This window comes from Erythrolamprus reginae, chromosome 6, assembly GCF_031021105.1.
Source record: "Erythrolamprus reginae isolate rEryReg1 chromosome 6, rEryReg1.hap1, whole genome shotgun sequence".
NCBI classification, from domain to species: Eukaryota; Metazoa; Chordata; class Lepidosauria; order Squamata; family Dipsadidae; genus Erythrolamprus; species Erythrolamprus reginae.
This window is the reverse complement of record NC_091955.1, coordinates 11,493,284-11,517,911: the sequence shown is the minus strand read 5'-3', so window position 1 is coordinate 11,517,911 and position 24,628 is coordinate 11,493,284. Positions and strand designations below refer to the sequence as shown.

The 24,628-nt window shown below is 42.2% G+C and overlaps 1 protein-coding gene across 1 annotated transcript in view; it reads left to right on the top strand.

Annotated features, from left to right (window-relative positions):
- Positions 1-24,628, top strand: part of ETV6 (ETS variant transcription factor 6) — a 139,104-nt gene that overhangs the window by 52,584 nt on the left and 61,892 nt on the right. Inside the window, exon 2 of the mRNA XM_070755251.1 lies at positions 6,435-6,564. Within this exon, the coding sequence (XP_070611352.1) occupies positions 6,435-6,564 (130 nt within the window). The remainder of the gene's footprint in view (positions 1-6,434; positions 6,565-24,628) is intronic.

The window sequence follows — 24,628 nt, the reverse complement described above, 5'->3', positions numbered from 1 at the left end:
ATCCTTTGGTACTGCGCCCAGCGTGCCAAGTACCACTGGGGCCACTTTCACTGGCTTATGCCAGAGTCGTTGCAGCTCGATTTTTAGATCTTCGTATTTCACTAATTTCTCTAGCTGCTTCTCCTCAATTCTGCTGTCTCCTGGGATTGCGATGTCGATGATCCATACTTTCTTTTTCTCCATGATCACAATGTCTGGTGTGTTATGCTTCAGAATTCGGTCAGTCTGAAGTCGGAAGTCCCACAGTAGTTTTGCTTGCTCATTTTCGGCCACTTTTTCGGGCTTATGATCTCACCAGTTCTTTGCCACTGGTAAATGGTAGTTCCGGCACAAGTTCCAGTAAATTATTATTATTATTATTATTAGTGTTATTATTAGTATTAGTATTAGTATTATTATATTGGAATTATCAGGGGATTCATGAAAAAAATAGAAAAAATCATGGAAAAAAACCAAACTGTATTAAAATATTTAAAAGTCAGGGAAAAACCATGTTAACCATGCATTGGTTGCTGATCAATTTCCGGTCACAATTCAAAGTGTTGGTTATGACCTATAAAGCCCTTCATGGCACCGGACCAGATTATCTCAGGGACCGCCTTCTGCTGCACAAATCCCAGTGACCACTTAGGTCCCACAGAGTGGGTCTTCTCCGGGTCCCGTCAACTAAACAATGCCGCTTGGTGGGACCCAGTGGAAGAGCCTTCTCTGTGGCGGCCCCGGCCCTCTGGAACCAACTCCCCCCAGAGATTAGAATTGCCCCCACCCTCCTTGCCTTTCGTATGCTACTTAAAACCCACCTCTGCCGCCAGGTATGGGGGAATTGAGATACTCTTTCCCCCTAGGCCTTTACAATTTTATGCATGGTATGTCTGTATGTATGTTTGGTTTTTATATTAATGGGTTTTTAATCGTTTTTATTATTGGATTATTATTGTACGCTGTCTTATTATTGCTGTTAGCTGCCCCGAGTCTCCGGAGAGGGGCGGCATACAAATACAATAGATAGGTAGGTAGGTAGGTAGTTAGGTAGGATGGATGGATGGATGGATGGATGGATAGATATAGATAGATAGATAGATAGATAGATAGATAGATAGATAGATAGATATAAATAGATAGATATAAATAGATAGATAGATAGATAGATATAAATAGATAGATAGATATAAATAGATAGATAGATAGATATAAAGAGAGAGAGAGAGAGAGAGAGGTAGAACCTGGATTGCGCTGCCTGGCAGAGTCAAGTAAAAATGAGCATAACTAGCAACAACTTGCTTCCTCAGCTACCGATATTTCTCCACGGCTTAGCCCTTTGGCATGACGTCATCTACGATCACGCCTTAACTGGATTGCAAGTTAGAGAGTTTGGTTCAAGTTACAGGGTCTTTCATTTCATGTCCATCTTTTACTTCAGTGGTATTGCTCTCCAAATTTTTGGGGTCTAGGAGGTGCCCGGGTACTGGCCAGCTGATCTTTCGGGTTTCTGGTGATCCGGCATGTGCGAAGGCTGGCTGGCATGCATACATCAGAAACCAGAAGGCTAAGTGGCGGCGCGCATGCCTTCAAGTTTCCGGAGGTCCGGCATGCATGCGCATTCCAGTTTGGACATGTTAGAATAGAATAGAATAGAATAGAATTTTTATTGGCCAAGTGTGATTGGACACACAAGGAATTTGTCTTGGTGCATATGCTCTCAACGTACATAAAATAAAATATACATTTGTCAAGAATCATGTGGTACGACACTTAATGATTGTCATGGGGTCAAATAAGCAGTGAAGAAGCAATATTAATAAAAATCTTAGGATATACGCAACAAGTTACAGTCATACAGTCAACATGGGAGGAAATGGGTGATAGGAATGATGAGAAAAACTAGTAGAATAGAAGTGTTCTCTGCTTGTCCAAATATGATGTATTAAGAACTGCTCCATCCAGCTTCTTAGATGCTTCAATTTTTTGTCGGACGCCTTTTTTGTCAGAAACAGTAGAGTTTCTATTTTTACATAGATTGTGGTAGTGGCAATTTAGTTCACCTTCTTAATTCCATAGGCACTCGGCCCTTTTCCATTCTTTCGTGATGCCCTCCAGCTTAAATATCAAATATGTAGAGTTTTCCATTTTCCCCAAATTTAGGCTGTTACCATTATCAGACTCAATATAAGCTAAAGTCTTAAAGCACCATTTAAAACTGCTTTAATATCCAGAGTTGTTCCCAAATTATAAACTGGCAATTTCCTTCTTTTTTCCCTATCTTTATTGTGTAATTTGTTTTAGCAAGTTTGCGCTGTGTGGTAGTTTTACATAAGTGTATCTTATCGAAATGTATCTTCAACATGTTCTCAGGTGTTCCAAGAGTGTTTGGGAGAAAGATGAGATTAAAATGTGGATTATTCAACTGCTATAAACCTCCCAGAAGTTGGCTTTGTATCGTGTTGTGATTAGGGTCTTTTCAACAATGCCGAAAGTACAGTAGGTCCAAATTAATAGTAGAAAGTGTTGGTTATGACCTATAAAGCCCTTCATGGCATCGGACCAGAATATCTCCGGGACCGCCTTCTGCCGCACGAATCCCAGCGACCAGTTAGGTCCCACAGAGTTGGCCTTCTCTGAGTCCCGTCAACTAAGCAATGTCGTTTGGCGGGACCCAGGAGAAGAGCCTTCTCTGTGGCGGCCCCGGCCCTCTGGAACCAGCTCCCCCCAGATATCAGAGTTGCCCCCACCCTCCTTGCCTTTCGCAAGCTCCTTAAAACCCACCTCTGTCGTCAGGCATGGGGGAATTGAAATTTCCCTTCCCCCTAGGCTTATAGAATTTATACATGGTATGCTTGTATGTATGAGTGGTTCTTTAAATTGGGGTTTTTTAGATTATTTTTAATATTAGATTTGTTCACATTGTCTTTTTATATTGTTGTTAGCCGCCCCGAGTCTTCGGAGAGGGGCGGCATGCAAATCTAATAAATGAATAAATAAAATAAATAAATTTAAATGATGTTTTTTAGTGGCGGAAATCTCACAAAATACTTAACAAAGTTTCAGGAACATATAGCCACATTCTGGTTTTTTAAATACATCGTACTCCAGTTATCACTTTAAATTAATCCCCTTCCTTTTTGGGGGTGATTAAATTTCCCCCCCCAAATATTTTTCATTGGAGCTAGTTTTCCACTTGGACGTTTTGATGATGTAGCAACTAGGCTACCCTGTTGTCTTAGCCATCATTTCTGTATAGTTCAATCCTAATGTATGGTGTGAACCTGGCCAATTGTATTTAAACAAGCACTTAATTTACTCTATAAGACAGTTTCTCAGCCAAAAAGAGGACTTGCTCTGTCCATAAAACCAGGTGTTTTTCAGATTTAGGGGCCACATACAGAGGGATGGTTTCTGAAAAATTTGGTGGAATCAGAAGAAACCTCAATTTATTTATTTATTTATTGATTGATTGATTGATTGATTGATTGATTGATTGGATTTGTATGCCACCCCTCTCCGCAGACTAACAACAATGATAAAAACAGCATGTAGCAATCCAATTTAATAAAACAACTAAAAACCCTTATAATAAAACCAAACATACACACAAACATACCATGCATAACTTGTAATGGCCTAGGGGGAAGGAATATCTTAACTCCCCCATGCCTGGCGGCATAAATGAGTCATGAGTAGTTTACGAAAGACAGGGAGGGTGGGGGCAGTTCTAATCTCCGGGAGGAGTTGGTTCCAGAGGGCCGGGGCCGCCAAAGAGAAGGCTGTTCCCCTGGGGTCCGCCAAACGACATTGTTTAGTCGACGGGACCCGGAGAAGGCCAACTCTGTGGGATCTTATCGGTCGCTGGGATTCGTGCGATAGTAGGCGGTTCCGGAGGTAATCTGGCCCAATGCCATGTAGGGCTTTAAAGGTCATGACCAACACTTTGAATTGTGACCGGATACTGATCAGCAGCCAATGCAAGCCACGGAGTGTTGAAGAAACGTGGGTGAATCTTGGAAGCCCCACGACGGCTCTCGCGGCTGCGTTCTGCATGATCTGAAGTTTCCGAACACTTTTCAGAGGTAGCCCCATGTAGAGAGTTTAAGTTTAAGTTTAAGTTTAATCAGATTTGTATGCCGCCCCTCTCCGCAGACTCGGGGCGGCTCACAGCAACAGCAATACAAGACAAATCCAATATTAAATTAATTTTAAGAACACCACAAGTTAAAAACCAATCATACACACTAGCATACCATACATAAATTTTATAAGCCTAGGGGGAAGGAACATGTCAATTCCCCCATGCCTGACGACAGAGGTGGGTTTTAAGGAGCTTACGAAAGGCTAGGAGGGTGGGGGCAACTCTGATATCTGGGGGGAGTTGATTCCAAAGGGTCGGGGCCGCCACAGAGAAGGCTCTTCCCCTGGGTCCCGCCAAACGACATTGTTTAGTTGACGGGACCCGGAGAAGGCCAACTCTGTGGGACCTAACTGGTCGCTGGGATTCGTGCGGCAGAAGGCGGTCCCGGAGATATTCTGGTCCGGTGCCATGAAGGGCTTTATAGGTCATAACCAACACTTTGAATTGTGACCGGAAACTGATCGGCAACCAATGCAGACTGCGGAGTGTTGGTGTGACATGGGCAAATTTAGGAAAGCCCATGATAGCAGTAATTGAACCTCGAGGTGATGAGGGCATGAGTGACTGTGAGCAATGACTCCCTGTCCAAATAGGGCTGCAACTGGTGCACCAGGCGAACCTGGGCAAACGCCCTCCTTGCCACAGCCGAAAGATGATGTTCCAATGTCAGCTGTGGATCGAGGAGGACGCCCAAGTTGCGGACTCTCTCTGAGGGGGTCAATAGTTCCCCCCCCCCCCAGGGTAATGGACGGACAGATGGAATTGTCCTTGGGAGGCAAGACCCACAGCCACTCCGTCTTGTCTGGGTTGAGTTTGAGTTTGTTGACACCCATCCAGGCCCCAACAGCCTCCAGGCACTGACCCCTCGCATCCTGGACATTAATTCCATATCATTTATATAAAATGGATCAAAAATAAACATGAATAATACAATCCTTCGGTCACTTATTTAATGTTTTTCTTCTATTCCTTTTAAGTAGAACATTTTGAGAAGCATTTTTAGAAATCTCCAAGGGCTACAACCTATGTGATTTTGCACTAAACGATAATTTATCCTGATGTGAATGATTTTCAAATAATGAGTTATGTTGTTTTAGTTATAGTGAAGTTTTAATCTTGGGTTGGTTATAAAATTTGGGTCGATTTAAATTGTCATTTCAGGAAGGAATAATCTCTCTGTTCCATAAACACATAGTTCACTCTCCCTCCCTCCCTTCCTTCCTGCCTCCCTTTTTTTCTGCCTTCCTTCCTGTCTTCCTGTTTTCCTGCCCTTTTGTTTCCTTGACTTCCTTCCTGCCTTCCTATTTTCCTGTCTTTCTTCCTGTTTTCCTGCCTTTCTGTTTGCCTTCCTTCCTGCCTTCCAACTGATAATAATCTACTTGTCTCTTTCACATGCATAATTCCATCAGACCATAACAGCAGGCTTGTAAATTGCTATATCTGATCACCAACAACAAGCAGAAACATAGAAACATAGAAGATTGACGGCAGAAAAAGACCTCGTGGTCCATCCAGTCTGCCCTTATACTATTTCCTGTATTTTATCTCAAGATGGATATATGTTTCTCCCAGGCATGTTTAAATTCAGTGACTGTGGATTTAGCAACCACTTCGGCTGGAAGTTTGTTGCAAGCATCTACTACTCTTTCAGTAAAATAATATTTTCTCACGTTGCTTCTGATCTTTCCCCCAACTAACCTCAGATTGTGCCCCCTTGTTCTTAGAAGATTATATTAGAACAGAATAGAATAGAATGGAATTCTTTATTGGCCAAGTGTGATTGGACACACAAGGAATTTGTCTTTGGTTCGTATGTTCTCAGTGTACATAAAAGAAAAAGATACATTTGTCAAGAATCATGTGGTACAACACTTAATGATTGACATAGGGGTCAAATAAGCAATCAGGAGACAATCAATATTAATAAAAATCTTAAGAATACAAGCAACAAGTTACAGTCCTAAGTGGGAGGAGATGGGTGATAGGAATGCTGCGAAAAAACTATTAGAAATAGTAGTGCAGACTTAAGTAGTTTGACAGTGTTGAGGGAATTATTTGTTTAGCAGAGTGATGGCGTTTGTGGCAAAAACTGTTCTTGTGTCTAGTTGTGTTGGTGTGCAGTGCTCTGTAGCAACGTTTTGAGGGTAGGAGTTGAAACAGTTTGTGTCCAGGATGCGAGGGGTCAGTAAATATTTTCACAAATATTGCTACAAATACGAGGCAGATTTCTTACTTTTTTCCAAATAGGATTTGTTTCAATTCTCCTAGTCGCCACCTCCGAATTCACATTGTTTTCTCTTCCCTTTTACAGCAGGAAAGGATTTCGTATACTCCACCCGTGAGCCCAGTAGACGATTATCCTTCCTCCTCGCCTCTCCATGTCCCGCTGCACCGAACCATCAGGATGGAGGAAGAGACGCTCAGACTTCCGGCCCATTTGCGTGAGTGTTTCAGGGTGGCTTTCTGAGAAGATGTAGGGGAAAGGACGGGGTGGTTCCAGATGTTTCATCCTAGAAGGCTTCATTTCCGTGGGCGTTTCTGTGTGATCCAGAAGTAGTTGGACCTCAAATGGGGACCAGGTTGGAACAGGCTTTTTGTTGAGGATGGTACAGGTGTCCCAGTGTTTCATGATGGCCTTAATGTGCTTACTGAAAGATCACAACAGGTTTTCAGAACCAACCACACAATTCAGTGGTACCTCTACCTCTACTTAATTCGTTCCGTGACCAGGTTCTTAAGTAGAAAAGTTTGTAAGGAGAAGCAATTTTCCCCATAGGAATCAATGTAAAAGCAAATAATGCCTGCGATTGGGGAAACCACAAGGAGGGTGGAGACTTCTCCCCACCTTTTCCGGCCCTGTTTCCTCCCAGGAGATTCCTAGAGAGGCCCCACAGAGGCTTCTCCCCCCCTTTCAGGCCCTGTTTCCTCCCAGGGGATTCCTAGAGAGCCCCCATTGAGACTTCTCCCCACCTTTTCCGGCCCTGTTTCCTCCCAGGAGATTCCTAGAGAGGCCCCACAGAGGCTCCCCCCCCCCTTTCAGGCCCTGTTTCCTCCCAGGGGATTCCTAGAGAGCCCCCATGGAGGCTTCTCCCCACCTTTTCCGGCTCTGTTTCCTCCCATGAGATTCCTAGAGAGGCCCCATGGAGGCTTCTCCCCACCTTTTCCGGTTACGGTTTCGGAGGCTCAGGTTTGTAAGTGGAAAATGGTTCTTGAGAAGAGACAAAATATTTTCAACACCTGGTTCTAATCTAGAAAGGTTCGTAAGTAGAGGCATTCTTAGGTAGAGGTACCACTGTACTTGTTTAGATAGATAGATAGATAGATAGATAGATAGATAGATAGATAGATAGATAGATAGATAGATAGATGATAGATAGATGATAGATAGATAGATAGATATAAGGTTACTACCTTATCAACTGCAGTGATTTAATTAACAACTTTAGAATGATTTTAAATTAGTTACTTATTTTATTTGGATTTAGATGTGTTATTGTATATTGTTTTTTATTGATGTTTTATGGGGGGCGGCATACAAGTCCAATTAATAAAAGAAATAAAATTATAAAACCGAGGCAAGAAAGGTTGTAAAATGGGGCAAAACGCACTCGGCAAATGTCCGGCTTAACAACAGAAACTTTGGTCTGAATTGTGGCTGTAAAGGCAAAATCTTGTACTTGGGTGATTGTTGGACTGTCCTTTGGTTTTAGCGCCTATTGATTTAACTGAGGGATATGTTATAGCGCCCTGCTTGGCCTTTGGTGCCCTACAAAAACTGTTAAGGCTGTTTATGTTTCTGCTAATAGGTAATAGGAAAATACAATGGGTTAAAACACTTGCCTTTCTTGGTTTGGAATCAGTGTAAAGGAAGTAATTTCCAAGTAAGGAGAGTAGTGTGTGAAATTTAGAGGTTTTGGCAGGGCTAACCATTGATTCTTCATGAGAACATAGAGGGGAAAAAATTAGGGCAAGGAACGGTGTGTACCAGTCAGCCTTCAACAGATTTTATCACCTTCTTTAAATACAGTGCTTTTGATCGTTAAACTTCCTCTTGTTTCCCTTTTATATTATCTCAATTTTTTTTAAAATCAATGCTCAGTTGGCAGCGGTCCCCAAACTACGGCCCGCGGGCCACATGAGGCCCACTGAGACCATTTATCCGGCCCGCCAGTGAGTGACAAGAGCACAGGGAAAAGAAAGAGAGAAAGAAAGAAAAGGGAAAGAGAGGGTGGGAAGGAGAATTGGAGAGGAATGAAGGAAAGAAGGAAGGAAGGAGAAATGGAGGGAACAAGGAAGGAAGGAAGAAGGGAAGGAAGGAAGGAAGGAAGAAGGGAAGGAAGGAAGAAGGGAAGGAAGGAAGGAAGGAAGGAAGAAGGGAAGGAAGGAAGGAAGAAGGGAAGGAAGGAAGGAAGGGAGAAGGAAAGGAAGGAAGAAGGGAAGGAAGGAAGAAGGGAAGGAAGGAAGAAGGGAAGGAAGGAAGAAGGGAAGGAAGGAAGGAAGAATGAAATAAATAGAGGGACAGAGGAAGGAAGGACTGTTTTTTTGGGGGTAATTTTTTTAAATTTTTCTCTCAACATACATTCAAACAACACAGTGTGCCATCTAATTTTCCATGAATAAAATGCGGTATTTTGTTAGTAACTAATATCAATCATCAGAAAAGTTGCAAAAGGTTTTTTTTCTAATTTTGTCATCCAGTTACATTCATTTTCTTTTAATTAAATTTCCTCCTTAATGTTCCTTCAAAAAGTGCAACACCAATTATATTTCTAACTTATTAGCCATTATGCCAAAGTGCTTCCTTCTTTCTTTATACATTTTTCATAAGCCAAGAAAACCTTGTATAGCCAATCAGATGTCAACAAAAGAAAATTAAAAACAAAACATAAACATATATGAATTTCAGACCTTCTCTCCCCTCTAAATAGTATGTTCACATTTTGTTTTTTACTTTAAAACAAGGTATGTGCAGTATGCATAGGGAATTGTTCATAGTTTTTTTGTTTTAGTTCGGCCCTCCAACAATCCAAGGGACAGTGAACTGGCCCCCTGTGTAAAAAGTTTGGGGACCCCTGCTCAGTTGGTCTAATTCAAGTTCTAATTACTTTTAGACATTGCCTAAGATAAAGGCCTTCCTTGCATTAAGGACTTCCGGGATGTGCATTTCTTGGAAACACCTAAAAAGCACACGAGGTTTTACTAAAAAAAACCACCCACCCCCCCCTTAGAAGAGCATCCTACCAAATTGTCAGTGAGTGGGTTTTGTGTTGCTGGTGTTGCAAAAGGAAATGAAAGAGAGGCGGTAGATAAGAATCCAGTTTTGTCCTTTGATCCCAAATCAGGAAATAGTTAATACTGTTGCTTTTTCTTCTTCCTCATGGTGGATATCACAGCTGAGATATATGATATATCTGATATAGCCTTCTCTGTGGCGTCCCCGGCCCTCTGGAACCAACTCCCCCCAGAGATTAGAATTGCCCCCACCCTCCTTGCCTTTCGTAAGCTCCTTAAAACCCACCTCTGCCGCCAGGCACGGGGGAATTAAGATTCCTTTTCCCCCCCAGGCCTTTACAATTTTATGCATGGTAGGTTTGTATGTACAGTATATTTGGTTTTTTATATTAAGGGGTTTTTAATTCGTTTTTAGTATTGGATTATTATTGTACACTGTTTTATGATTGCTGTTAGCCGCCCCGAGTCTTCGGAGAGGGGCGGCATATAAATCCAAAAAGTAAGTAAGTAAGTAAGTAAGTAAGTAAGTAAGTAAGTAAGTAAGTAAGTAAGTAAGAAATAAATAAATAAATAAATAAATAAATAAATAAATAAATAAATATCATATTCAAGTTGAGAAACTGTGTTTTTAAGGAAACTGCTGATCAGCAATAAAGGGGCCAAACTTTGTTTGCATGGCTATCCCCATTTACAGTTTAAAAAAAAAAAAATCTATTAAATTTCTACATATAAAACCAGTCGAAACAAACAAAACATGCAAAGAGAAAAAAGAAAGATAAATGAGAAAAAATAGACAAACAAATCGGCTTAGAACATATAAAACATTCCGTTTCAATGGTGTTTCATATATGCACATATAAAAGACATAATTTGTCAACCATAGTGTTGATTATTACAGTGTTCCCTCGATTTTTGCGGGGGATGCGTTCCGAGACCGCCCGCGAAAGTCGAATTTCTGCGAAGTAGAGATGCGGAAGTAAATACACCATTTTTGGCTATGGACAGTATCACAAGCCTTCCCTTAAGACTTTAAACCCCTAAATTACCATTTCCCATTCCATTAACAACCATTTACTCACCATTATTACTGGTATTCACCATTGACACTTAGTAATCCTGATATTTATAAACATAATTATTTATTAACAATAATTATTTTTTTTGTTATTCATTTGCAAAAATTATTACTTTGGCGATTACTTTGGGTGGGGAAAACCGCGGTATAGAAAAAACCCCGCAAAGTATTTTTAAATTAACATTTTTTGAAAAACCGTGGTATAGGCGATTCGCGAAGTTTGAACCCGCAAAAATCGAGGGAACACTGTATTACCAAGCGACCTGATACTAGGTGTTTGTGTTTAGTATGTGGAGTTGTGTGTTTATTTTCTTTAGTTCTGTATAGTATATTTGTATTCATTTTGGATATTTCTGAGGGTTTTATGGTGCAGTGTTTCTCTATTTTCATTATGTTTGGGTAAGAAAGGAAGAAGTGTCTAGTTTTACTTTTCCTTTAGTTTTTTTGTGTATTTTTTCTATTTGAGCCATTTGTACCAACTTTCCCATATTTTGTAAAATTTGGATTCGTCAGGACCACAGTTTTTGTTGATGCAAAATGTTCCTTTTTTGGGTCCTTGGGAAAAAATATATATTCAGGGATGGCAGAACCTCCAATTCCTGATAAGGAAGTAAGTCTGGTGAAGACAACTATAAATAGCCCTGTTTAGAAAAATGAGAGAGTTTACTTCATTTGCCTAAAGAAAGGATGACTTTTAGCTCCTTTATTTATTATTAAACTTGTATGCCCTCTGTTTCCCTATTCAAAGTGACTGCAGATTTGCTGTCTGCTTAATCCTCTGGTAAAGGCCTTTATTGTAAGCGTTCTGTGCAAAAAGACTGTTCTTACACGTTTTAGTGAGAGGGGAAAAACTTCAGAAAACTTTTAGAAACAGCTTCGCTGTTTTGAAATTTAGGCTGGGATCCAAAGCTCACATTAGAGAAACATCTTTCAGTTGTGGCGAGGGGGGCGTTCGCCCAGGTTCGCCTGGTGCACCAGTTGCGACCCTATTTGGACTGGGAGTCACTGCTCATAGTCACTCATGCCCTCATCACCTTGAGGTTCGATTACTGTAACGCTCTCTACATGGGGCTACCTTTGCAAAGTGTTCGGAAACCTCAGATCGTGCAGAATGCAGCTGCAAGAGCAATCATGGGCTTCCCTAAATATGCCCATGTCACACCAACACTCCGCAGTCTGCATTGGTTGCCGATCAGTTTCCGGTCACAATTCAAAGTGTTGGTTATGTCCTATGAAGCCCTCCATGGCACCGGACCAGATTATCTCAGGGACCGTCTTCTGCCGCACGAATCCCAGCGACCAGTTAGGTCCCACAGAGTGGGTCTTCTCCGGGTCCCGTCAACTAAACAATGCCGCTTGGCGGGACCCAGGGGAAGAGCCTTCTCTGTGGCGGCCCTGGCCCTCTGGAACCAACTCCCCCACCCTCCTTGCCTTTCGTAAGCTACCGTACTTAAAACCCACCTCTGCCGCCAGGCATGGGGGAATTGAGATTCCTTCTCCCCCTAGGCCTTTACAATTGTATGTATGGTATGTTTGTATGTATGTTTGGTTTTTTATATTAAGGGGTTTTTAAATTTGCTTTTAGCATTGGATTATTACTGTATATTGTTTATGATTGCTGTTAGCTGCCCCGGGTTTTCGGAGAGGGGCGGCATATAAATCCAATAAAACTAAACTAAACTAAATTAAACATTAGCAAGTAGGCTGAATATAATTTCCCATTTGAACACCCTCACTTAAAGAGGAAAGCTTTATACCAGGGGTCCCCAAACTTTTTACACAGGGCCCTCGGACTGTTGGAGGGCTGGACTAAAAAAAAAAAAACTATGAACAAATCCCTATGCACACTGCACATACCTTGTTTTAAAGTAAAAAACAAAATGGGAATGTACTATTTTAGAGGCGTGAGAAGGTCTGAAATTCATATATGTTTATGTTTTGTTTTTAATTTTCTTTTGTTGACATCTGATTGGCTATACAAGGTTTTCTTGGCTTATGTATAAAGAAAGAAGGAAGCACTTTGGCATAATGGTTAATAAGTTAGAAATATAATTGGCGTTGCACTTTTTGAAGGAACATTAAGGAGGAAATTTAATTAAAAGAAAATGAATGTAACTGGATGACAAAATTAGAAAAAAAAACTTTTGCAACTTTTTGGATGATTGATATTAGTTACTAACAAAAGACTGCATTTTATTCATGGAAAATTAGATGGTACACTGTGTTGTTTGAATGTATTTTGAGAGAAAAATTTAAAAAAATTAAAAACCCCCAAAAAACAGTCCTTCCTTCCTCTGTCCCTCCATTAAGTCCGTTTATCCATATTTCCCATAAGCAATTCACACACTTTTGTGCTGATCTGCATAACTTCCTGGCCTGTCCATGTAACTAGCCAGCATCATTAGAATGTTTGGGCATTCCAGGAAGAATTTTCTGAAATGCACGTCCGAATGACCCAGACACATGGCAACCTTGTACGTGTTCAGCCACAAGAAGGGCAGGTGACATTACAACACCAGACACATAAGATGAATTTCTTCTGTTCCCGCAAAGAACATAATGCAACACCCAATTTGTACAAATTTATTTAATCCAAGTTTAATCCAAATTTATTTAATCCATTTTAATCCAAATGTATTTAATCCAAATTGTGTTAGCAAAAACTTCAGAAGAGAAGGATTTAGGGGTAGTGATTTCTGACAGTCTCAAAATGGGTGAGCGGTGTGGTCGGGCGGTAGGAAAAGCAAGTAGGATGCCTGGCTGCATAGCTAGAGGTATAACAAGCAGGAAGAGGGAGATTGTGATCCCGCTGGTGAGACCACATTTGGAAGACTGTGTTCAGTTCTGGAGACCTCACCTACAAAAAGATATTGACAAAATTGAATGGGTCCAAAGACGGGCTACAAGAATGGTGGAAGGTCTTAAGCATAAAAAGTATCAGGAAAGACTTAATGAACTCAATCTGTATAGTCTGGAGGACAGAAGGGAAAGGGGGGACATGATCGAAACATTTAAATATGTCAAAGGGTTAAATAAGGTTCAGGAGGGAAGTGTTTTTAATAGGAAAGTGAGCACAAGAACAAGGGGACACAATCTGAAGTTAGTTGGGGGAAAGATCAAAAGCAACGTGAGAAAATATTATTTTACTGAAAGAGTAGAAGATCCTTGGAACAAACTTCCAGCAGACGTGGTTGGTAAATCTACAGGAAATGAATTTAAACATGCCTGGGATAAACATCTATCCATCCTAAGATAAAATACAGGAAATAGTATAAGGGCAGACTAGATGGACCATGAGGTCTTTTTCTGCCGTCAGACTTCTATGTTTCTATGTTTCTAAATACTACTACTAATAAACGTCTTAGCAGTGTATATGCACACACCAATCTACAAGCAGTCTTTTTTTGGCAAGCCACCGGCTACTAATTAATATTAATTAATAGCTGGTATCAGTTCAAAGAGTTTTAAAACAAAGAAAGAGCAATTAGGTCTTGCATAGCTTCAGAAATTTGGCAAAATGCCTAGAGGGAGTTCTTGGTAACCAAAACTGCAGCAGAGAAAACAAAGGAAAAGTCTTTCAAACACACTATGATCAGAGGGGTTTCACAAACATTGTTAACTAGGGGGAGTGGTCAATTAGCTCCCAGTCTTACTCCCGAGTAGACCTCCTCTGGAGTAGAAACATAGAAACATAGAAGACTGACGGCAGAAAAAGACCCCATGGTCCATCTAGTCTGCCCCTATACTATTTTCTGTATTTTATCTTAGGATGGATATATGTTTCTCCCAGGCATGTTTAAATTCAGTTACTGTGGATTTATCTACCACGTCTGCTGGAAGTTTGTTCCAAAGATCTACTACTCTTTCAGTCAAATAATATTTTCTCACGTTGCTTTTGATCTTTCCCCCAACTAACTTCAGATTGTGTCCCCTTGTTCTTGTGTTCACTTTCCTATTAAAAACACTTCCCTCCTGGACCTTATTTAACCCTTTAACATATTTAAATGTTTCGATCGTGTCCCCCCTTTTTCTTCTGTCCTCCAGACTATACAGGTTGAGTTCATGAAGTCTTTCCTGATACGTTTTATGCTCAAGACCTTCCACCATTCTTGTAGCCCGTCTTTGGACCCGTTCAATTTTATCCATATCTTTTTGTAGGTGAGGTCTCCAGAACTGAACACCATATTCCAAATGTGGTCTCACCAGCACTCTATATAAGGGGATCACAATCTCCCTCTTCCTGCTTGTTATACCTCTAGCTATGCAGCCAAGCATTCTACTTGCTTTTCCTACCGCCCGACCACACTGCTCACCCACTTTGAGACTGTCAGAAATCACTACCCCTAAATCCTTCTCTTCTGAAGTTTTTGCTAACACAATTTGGATTAAATAAATTTGGATTAAAGTGGATTAAATAAATTTGGATTAAATAAATTTGTACAAATTGGGTGTTGCATTATGTTCTTTGCGGGAACAGAAGAAATTCATCTTATGTGTCTGGTGATGTAATGTCACGTGCCTTTCTTGTGTCTGAACACGTACAAGGTTGCCATGTGTCTGGGTCACAACAGATGTGATGCTCTTCATTCGTACGTGCATTTCAGAAAATTCTCTTCTTCATCGCTGCCGTGAGGTGCTGGAGGTTCCAAAGGCCTCGGGCACTTAGTCCTCCCCATCCTCCCCATGATCCGACAACATTGGATGAAAAACCCATCTGAGCAGAAGAACTGGAAAAAAATCTTGATTGTGGGAAAGCTAAATGGCCATGGAAATCTAGGTCAGAACAACCCCATGAGCAGAAAAATGTGTACTTGACCTACAGCAGGGATAGGCAAAGTTGGATCTTCTATGACTGGTGGACTTCAACTCCCAGAATTCCTGAGGCAGCAGGAATTGTGGGAATTGCAGTCCACATGTCATAAAAGAGCCAACTTTGCCGATCCCTGAGTTTTTTGCCATAACTGGTGAAAATGGGGTGGGGTGGGGAAGAGGTTTTCAGTTCTAAAAAGAGAAAGTTCGAAGTTGAGCTTAAGTGAGTTGATGAACTGCCAAGATAATTATTTTGTGAGACGTAATTATATAATAATATTGTGATGATATATTGTGAGGAGAATCAGAAACAAGTCTATATCTGGAAACATAAATAATAATAATAATAACAACAACAACAACAACAATAATATAGTAGTCCCTCGCTATATCACGCTTCACCTACTGCGGCTTCACTTCATCGCGGGTTTCTGAGGAAGTCGATCGGCAGATTTAAACTGCCCGCCGAACTCGATTGGCAGGTTTAAAAAAAAAAAAATCTAAAATTGTAAATACTGTATTTAAATACTGTATCTAAAATAAATACTGTGTGGGAAGGGTTTATAAACACTTAAAACAATGAAAACTTACCAAACAATTACAATATAAATACTTAAATAAGTACTATCAGTCGATAAATTCCCCATCGCGGATTTCACCTATCGTGGCCAGGTCTGGAACGTAACACCAGCGATAGGTGAGGGACTACTGTAATAACCAGATTATGTCAGGGACCGCCTTCTGCTGCACGAATCCCAGCAACCAGTTAGGTCCCACAGAGTGGATCTTCTTCGGGTCTCGTCAACTAAACAACGTCGCTTGGCGGGACCCAGGGGAAGAGCCTTCTCTGTGGCGGCCCCGGCCCTCTGGAACCAACTCCCCCCAGAGATTAGAATTGCCCCCACCTTCCTTGCCTTTCGTAAGCTACTCAAAACCCACCTCTGCCGTCAGGCATGGGGGAATTGAGATCCTCTTTCCCCCTAGGCCTTTACAATTTTATGCATGGTATGTTTGATGTTTATATTAATGGGTTTTTAATCGTTTTTAGTATTAGATTACTATTGTACACTGTTTTATTGTTGTTGTTAGCCGCCCCGAGTCTCCGGAGAGGGGCGGCATACAAATCCAATAAATAAAGAGAGAGATAGATAGATAGATAGATAGATAGATAGATAGATAGATAGATAGATAGATAGAAAGATAGAAAGATAGAAAGAAAGACAGATAATAAAATAATTCATTAGATTTGTATGCCGCTCCTCTCCGAAGACTCGGGGCGGCTCACAACAATAATAACAACAATGTTACAATAGAAACAAATCTAATATTAAAAAACATCTAAAACCCCCATCATTTAAAAACCATGTAACACACACAGGGAGGCCCCGGGGTCACAGCTATCAAATTCGTAGCAAGGTCTGGAAGATTCTTCTGGGTGCCCCCGAGAAGAAACTTGGCTTCATGACTTCCTTCCTTCCTTCATGCGGCCGTTGGGGGACGATAGGGCTGAGAAGGAGAAAATAGGAATTGAGAGGTTTATGAAAGGAATGTGCAGTGTCCTGTTCTGAGGACTGTAAACACCTTTCTGGATTCATAAACATATCCTGCTCTCCGCCTCCTCCTCCTCTTTCTCCTCATAGTAGCAACTCCCCCTCCTCTGTTCCTTCTCCTTCCTCCTCCTCCTCCTTCCCCTCCTCCCCCTCCCCTCCTCCCCCTCTTCTTCTTTCTCTTTCTCCTCCTCATGGTAGCAACTCCTCCTCCTCCATTACTACTACTACTTTTCCTCCTCTCCTCTTCTCTTCCTCCTCATGGTAGCAACTCCCCCTCCTCCATTACTACTACTACTATTACTCCTCCTCCTCATGGTAGCAACTCCCCCTCCTCCATTACTTCTCCTCATAGTAGCAACTCCTCCTCCTCTGTTACTTTTTCTTTTTCTTCTTCTCCCCCTCTTCTGCCTGCTCCCCATGGTAGCAACTCTCCCTCCTCTATTACTACTACTACTACTTCTCCTCCTCCTCATGGTAGCAACTCCCCCTCCTCCATTACTACTACTACTTTTCCTCCTCCCCTCTCCTCTTCTCTTCCACCTCATGGTAGCAACTCCCCCGCCTCCATTACTATTATTACTCCTCCTCCTCATGGTAGCAACTCCCCCTCCTCCATTACTTTTCCTCCTCCTCCTCTTCATAGTAGCAACTCCCCCTCTTCTGTTACTTTTTCTTCTTCTCCCCCTCTTCTGCCTGCTCCTCATGGTAGCAACTCCCCCTCCTCCATTACTATTAATACTACTATTACTCCTCCTCCTCCTCATGGTAGCAACTCCCCCTCCTCCGTTACATTTTCTTTTTCTTCTTCTCCCCCTCTTCCTCCTGCTCCCCATGGTAGCAACTCTCCCTCCTCTATTACTACTATTACTACTTCTCCTCCTCGTGGTAGCAACTCCCCCTCCTCCATTACTTCTCCTCCTCCTCCTCATAGTAGCAACTCTCCCTCTTCTATTACTACTACTACTACTACTTCTCCTCATGGTAGCAACTCCCCCTCCTCCATTACTTCTCCTCCTCCTTCTCATAGTAGCAACTCCCCCTCCTCCCTTACTTTTTCTTTTTCTTCTTCTTCTCTCCCTCTTCCTCCTGCTCCCCATGGTCGCAACTCTCCCTCCTCTATTACTACTACTTCTCCTCCTCCTCCTCATGGTAGCAACTCCCCCTCCTCCATTACTACTACTACTCCTATTACTTTTCCTCCTCCTCCTCCTCTCCCTCCCCCTCTCTTCTCTTTTCCTGGAAACCAACTACCCTTTTCACCATGTATTTATTTATTCGGGTTTTCTGGCTTTCACTTCCTTCCTGGTGACTCGGCAGATACGTCTTTTCAAAATCCCCCTTCATGCCACCACTTTTTGTTCCCTCTTCCCTCGGCCACTTTGGAACCACAGACTTCTTTTCAGATGCCTCTCCCCAGCTGTCAGGGTGGTTCGGATTTTATTTCTCAATTGCCACCGTAGAAGGGAAATCGTGCTTCCGTTGACTTCCGTTGAAGGTGGAAGAGATGGCCAGGGCCTTAATTCGACACAACCTAAGTTCTACCATGGGGAGCAGACTTCACTGACCCGAATATCTCCTAAGTGTTCTGCCGGGCTCTCTGGTAGAAGCCTCCCGAAAATCCACGGGTACAAATTTCAGACACACACACACACACACACTTGAAAGTTCAAAAACAATGTCCTTTATCACAAAATTCAAAAGAAACAAAGCACCCTTTTTGTATTGCAAAGAGCACTCGTCCTGAAAACAACCTTGTCGGCTGTACAAGTCCCTTAATCAGTCCTTAAGTACTTAGTTTTTAATTGTTTTTAGTATTGGATTATTATTATATGCTGTGTTATTATTGCTGTTAGCCGCCCCGAGTCTCCGGAGAGGGGCAGCATACAAATCCAATCAATCAATCAATCAATCAATAAATAAAATAAATAAATAAATAAATAAATAAATAAATGCTGTGAAGAAACGTCACAGCCCTCATTCTTCCCATGAAGCTGTGACCTCATGGTCCATCTAGTCTGCCCTTATACTATTTCCTGTATTTTATCTTAGGATGGATATATGTTTATCCCAGGCATGTTTAAATTCGGTTACCAACCGCGTCTGCTGGAAGTTTGTTCCAAGGATCTACTAGTCTTTCAGTCAAATAATATTTTCTCATGTTGCTTCTGATCTTTCCCCCAACTAACCTCAGATTGTGCCCCCTTGTTATTGTGTTCACTTTCCTGTTAAAAACACTTCCCTGCTGAACCTTATTTAACCCTTTAACCTATTTAAATGTTTCGATCATGTCCCCCCTTTCCCTTCTATCCTCCAGACCAGGGGTCCCCAAACTTGGCAACTTTAAGACTTGTGGGCTTCAACTCCCAGAATTCTCCAGCCAATATAGCCAGCTGAACAATTCTGGGAGTTGAACTTCATATGTCTTAAAGTTGCCCAGTTTGAAGACCTCTGCTCCAGACTATATAGATTGAGTTCATGAAGTCTTTCCTGATAGGTTTTATGCTTAAGACCTTCCACCATTTTTGTAGCCTGTCTTTCAGTTTTATCCATATCTTTTTGTCAGTTGAGGTCTCCAGAACTGAACACTGCACACCAAGACAACTAGACACAAAAACAGTTTTTTCCCGAACGCCATCACTCTACTAAACAAATAATTCCCTCAACACTGTCAGACTTTCTACTAAATCTGCACTTCTGTTCTACTAGTTTTTCTCATCATTCTTTTCACCCATTTCCTCCCACGTTGACTGTATGACTGTAACTTGTTGCTTATATCCCAAGATTTTTATTAATATTGCTTCTTCATTGCTTATTTGACCCCTATGACAATCATTAAGTGTTGTACCACATGATTCTTGACAAATGTATATTTTCTTTTATGTACGCTGAGAGCATATGAAACATAGAAACATAGAAGTCTGACGGCAGAAAAAGACCTCATGGTCCATCTAGTCTGCCCTTATACTATTTTCTGTATTTTATCTTAGGATGGATATATGTTTATCCTAGGCATGTTTAAATTCAGTTACTGTGGATTTATCTACCACATCTGCTGGAAGTTTATTCCAAGGATCTACTACTCTTTCAGTAAAATAATATTTTCTCATGTTGCTTTTGATATACACCAAGACAAATTCCTTGTGTGTCCAATCACACTTGGCCAATAAAAATTCTATTCTATTCTATTCTATTCCAAATGTGATCTCACCAGCGCTCTATAAAGCGGGATCCCAACCTCCCTCTTCCTGCTTGTTATACCTCTAGCTATGCAGCCAAGCATCCTACTTGTTTTCCCTACAGCCTGACCGCACTGCTCACCCATTTTGAGACTGTCAGAAATCACGACCCCTAAATCCTTTTCTTTTGAAGTATTTGCTAACGCAGAACTGCCAACACAATACTCAGATTGAGGATTCCTTTTCCCCAAGTGCATTATTTTACATTTGGAAACATTGAATTCTGCCTGCAGAGGCGAAGGAGGGGGTTGCCAAAAAAAGAAAGAAACAGCCTCCGCGAGCGAGCGGAGGCCACACATCGGACGGAAATTTCCTTTTCAGGGAAGTTGCTGTGAAAGAATTTCCTGTGTGGGCCGACGGCGGCTTCCTGAGCCCGAAGGCTTCTTGGATGGGAAGGGAATTCATCACGGAATGACAAATTAAAGACATGCAGGCCAAACAGCTCTTCAAAACCGCTCTTAAAGAGGAGCCTCGATCACTGGAGGATGAAAATAAACTCTTCCCTTAAGGAGGGAGGGAGGACAGAAGTCCTCGCTTCTCAACCAGGCTTCGGTTTCCCCAGTTTTTAATAATAATAATAATAATAATAATAATAATAATAATAATAATAATAATAAATAAAGAGGCCTTTTGCAATTGACAGATGGAGATTTTGTCAATTCCGATGGTTTTCAAATGTCCACTGAGATCCTTTGGCGCAGTGCCGAAGGATCTCAGCGGACATTTGAAAACCATCGGAATTGACAAAATCTCCCTCTGTCAATTGCAAAAGGCTGCTTTACTGGGATTGGCAAACATAATTCGCCGCTACATCACGCAGTCCTAGGTGCTTGGGAAGCGCCCGACTGGTGATGAAATACGAAATCCAGCATAGTGATCTCGTTTGCTGTGTTGTATTGACATAATAATAATAATAATAATAATAATAATAATAATAATAATAATAATAATAATAATGCTCTCTACATGGGGCTACCTTTGAAAAGTGTTCGGAAACTTCAGATTGTGCAGAATGCAGCTGCGAGAGCAATCATGGGCTTCCCAAGATATGCCCATGTTACACCAACACTCTGCAGTCTGCATTGGTTGCCAATCAATTTCTGGGCACAATTCAAAGTGTTGGTTATGACCTATAAAGCCCTTCATGGCATCGGACCAGAATACCTCCGGGACCGCCTTCTGCCACACGAATCCCAGCGACCGGTTAGGTCCCACAGAGTTGGCCTTCTCCGGGTCCCGTCGACTAAACAATGTCGTTTGGCGGGACCCAGGAGAAGAGCCTTCTCTGTGGCGGCCCTGACCCTCTGGAACCAGCTTCCCCCCCCCCCGGAGATTAGATCTGCCCCCACCCTCCTTGCTTTTCGTAAAGTTCTTAAGACCCATCTCTGCCGCCAGGCATGGGGGAACTGACACATCTCCCCCGGGCCTATACAGTTTATACATGGAATGTTTGTGTGTTTGTTTGCTCTTAATAATGGGGTTTTTAGTGTTTTTTAAATTATTAGATTTGTTCTTACCTTGTTCTTGTTATTGTTGTGAGCCGCCCCGAGTCTACGGAGAGGAGCGGCATACAAATCAAATCAAATAAATAATAATAATAATAATAATAATAATAATAATTATTATTATTATTATTATTATTTATTAGATTTGTCTCTATGAAGACTAGACTCAAACAACTGAAAAAATGACCTCGTAAAAAGAAAAGTCAACCAAAAGAGCAACATAGAAACATAGAAGATTGACGGCAGAAAAAGACCTCAGGGTCCATCTAGTCTGAGGTCTTTTTCTGCCGTCAATCTTCTATGTTTCTTTGTTTCTATGTTGCTCTTTCTGTTGACTTTTCTTTTTACTAGATCGTTTTTTCAAATGATCAACACGCCAACAAAACGAGCAACATGCAAACAAGAGCAAATAAAACACCCCCAGGAGCAAAACAAATTAAAAGTTTTAATTTGTGTGCGTTGTTTGATGGACTGCTAAATTGGTCGCATGACCCAGTCACTAGCTGGTCCGGGTCCCCCAACAGTCTGAGGGGCCGTGAAGTGGCCCCCTGTTTAAAAAGTTTGAGGACCCCTGATCTACTGGCTCCAGTGACGGGAGTCAGGTTTCCTGCAAAAGCCACGTTTGAAATGGGATCTGGGGATATTTCTTGCCTTGCTAAGAGCAGACAAACAATTAGAGGCGCAACGGGTTATTTGGCTTCAGGGAAATTTCCTTTCTGAGGAAATTAGTCATGCAGAAATGTGAAAGAAGGCCTGAATGTGGGTAGAGGGAGTGTCTTGGTTTGCACATTTCCTGGAAGAAACAGCTGTTGACATATTATTGACTAAGGCTGAGCTTGGCTCTCGGGAGGCAGACCCTTTTCTGTCATCTCCATCCAAAAATGAGCGTTGGACATGCAGACTGCAGGGCAGGCTACATGCTCCCCATCCGAAAAGCCCAAAATACCGCAGAGCGGGGATGTCAAACTCTTATTGCACTGCAAGCCCTATCAGGATTGTGTTTGACCTCAGCGGGGTGGAGTGGGCGTGGCCATCCCACTGTCACTCATGTCTGCGGCGTGCGCCTGTGGTGGGCCAAATGTTTTGCCAGAGAAAACATGCTCCCGAGGTCTGTTTTGGGCTGCAACGGTCTCCCGCTGCCAGTGAAAATGGAGCTCAGGAGAGCTGCGTGGAGCCCTCTTGGGTTCCGTTTTTACCAGCAGAGCCACCACGCGACGGTCCTTTGCTGTTTCCAGGGCAGCCCCATGGGCCAGATTTAAGAGCCCCACAAGCCAGATCTAGCCCCCTGGACTTGAGTTTGACACCCCTGCCATAGAGTCTTAACACAACCTATTATTATTGTAACAACCCCTGTCGGGCTCTCTGGTAGACTCCTCCCAAAAATTCACAGGTACAAATTTCAGACACACACACGTTTGAAAATTCAAAACAATTATAAATTCTTTATAATGAAAAGTCACTTAAACTAAGCCCTCTTTTGGTATAGCAAAGAGCACTCGTCTCCAACCAAACTGGTAATTTGTACAAGTCCCTTATCAGTTCTGTGATACTTAGCTTGCAGCTGTGAGGCAATTCACAGTCCTTCTTCTTTCACAAAGTGACACACACTTTGCCCTGGTTTAGTTTCAAAGCGGGGAAAAATCAGCACACAAAAGGTCAAAGTCAGTAAAGCAGTCACGAAACACAACGATCAGATAATCCTCCACAATGGCCAAACCCACAGGCTGCTATTTATAGCAGCCTCACTAATGACCACAGTCCCACCCAACCACAGGTGGCCTCATTTTCTTTGATAATAATCTCTCAGTTGTTGTTGCCTATGCATCGCTCTCCGCATGCGTGGCTGTATCATTAACTCTTGTTCCGAATCCAAGGAGGAGCTAGATAATTGATCTCCTTCTGAGCTGTCTGCCACACTCTCCTCCTCCCTGTCACTCAGGTCTTCTTGGTCAGAGGAGCCTTCATCAGCAGATTCCACCGGGGGGCGGGGCGGGCAAAACAGGCTTGCAGCATGTGGATGTCTCCCCTACATCCACAGTTCTTGGGGCCAGAGCTAACCACAACACCAGTTAGAACAATTAATCAGTGGAACGACTTGCCTCCAGAAGTTTGGAACGCTCATCATGATCATTTAGGAGTGTCATTACTCCAAAGGTTATGACATTTTCACGTTGTTTGCCTCGACAGTCTTTTGCAATTATTATGTACTTTCAATCAGGAATCAGATCAAGGTCAGCACAATTAACATCCAAATAAATAAGGAGAAAACATGACTAACTTCCAAACGAAAAAAGGAAACACATGATTAACTTCTAAATAAATAAGGAGAAACATTGAGTGCAGACTGTTTTGGTTAGTTTGCAAAGTCGGGTTTTCAGATAATGTGTGCAAATCAGGAAAAATCCACGAGACATGTTTCACCGTATCACTTCCTTATAAACACTCGCCATGGCAAATCATCCCTACTTAGTGTTGTGATTCAGTCTGAGACTCCTCAGGGAACGGCTGGAACTCTGCCGGCTCCATGCTCAGAGGGGGAGGATGAGGAACAGGAGGAGGAGGAGGACCAGGCAGATGGGGAAGAGGAATGTCAGGACGAGGAGTAGGGGGAACAGCCTGAGACCCCCGGGGGGGGGAGCTCTCCCCAGCGAGTAGCCTGGAGTCATTAGATGAGAACGCACAAGCCATCATAGATATGAGGCAGAGAAGGGCAGCACAAAGAAGGGGACAATTAGCCAGGTATTTCCATCCCTAATAGGCAACAGCTGGGTTTGGGTGTGGTTCTCCTCAGAAAGGTTGAAAAGGCAGGCCCGCCCTTCCTGTATTGTGGAGAGTTATCTTTTGGGAGTCCTGTGACCTTGCTTCGATCCTTGGCATCTCTGATTCTGGCTTGTGGCCTCGAAGGCTGAAAACTTGGGGGAGGCGTGGGTTTTATTATCTACAGTGGTGTGTGTGCCAGCAAGAAGCCTGTTGTATTGTCTGGCCGTCGTGACTCTTCTGTGAAGCTTCACAGCATTCCAGTTTGTAAGAACAGTTTTTGTTATCTGTGTTTGTTTTCAAAGATATAAAAGGACTTTGCTTTTTACCAGCGTGTCTGG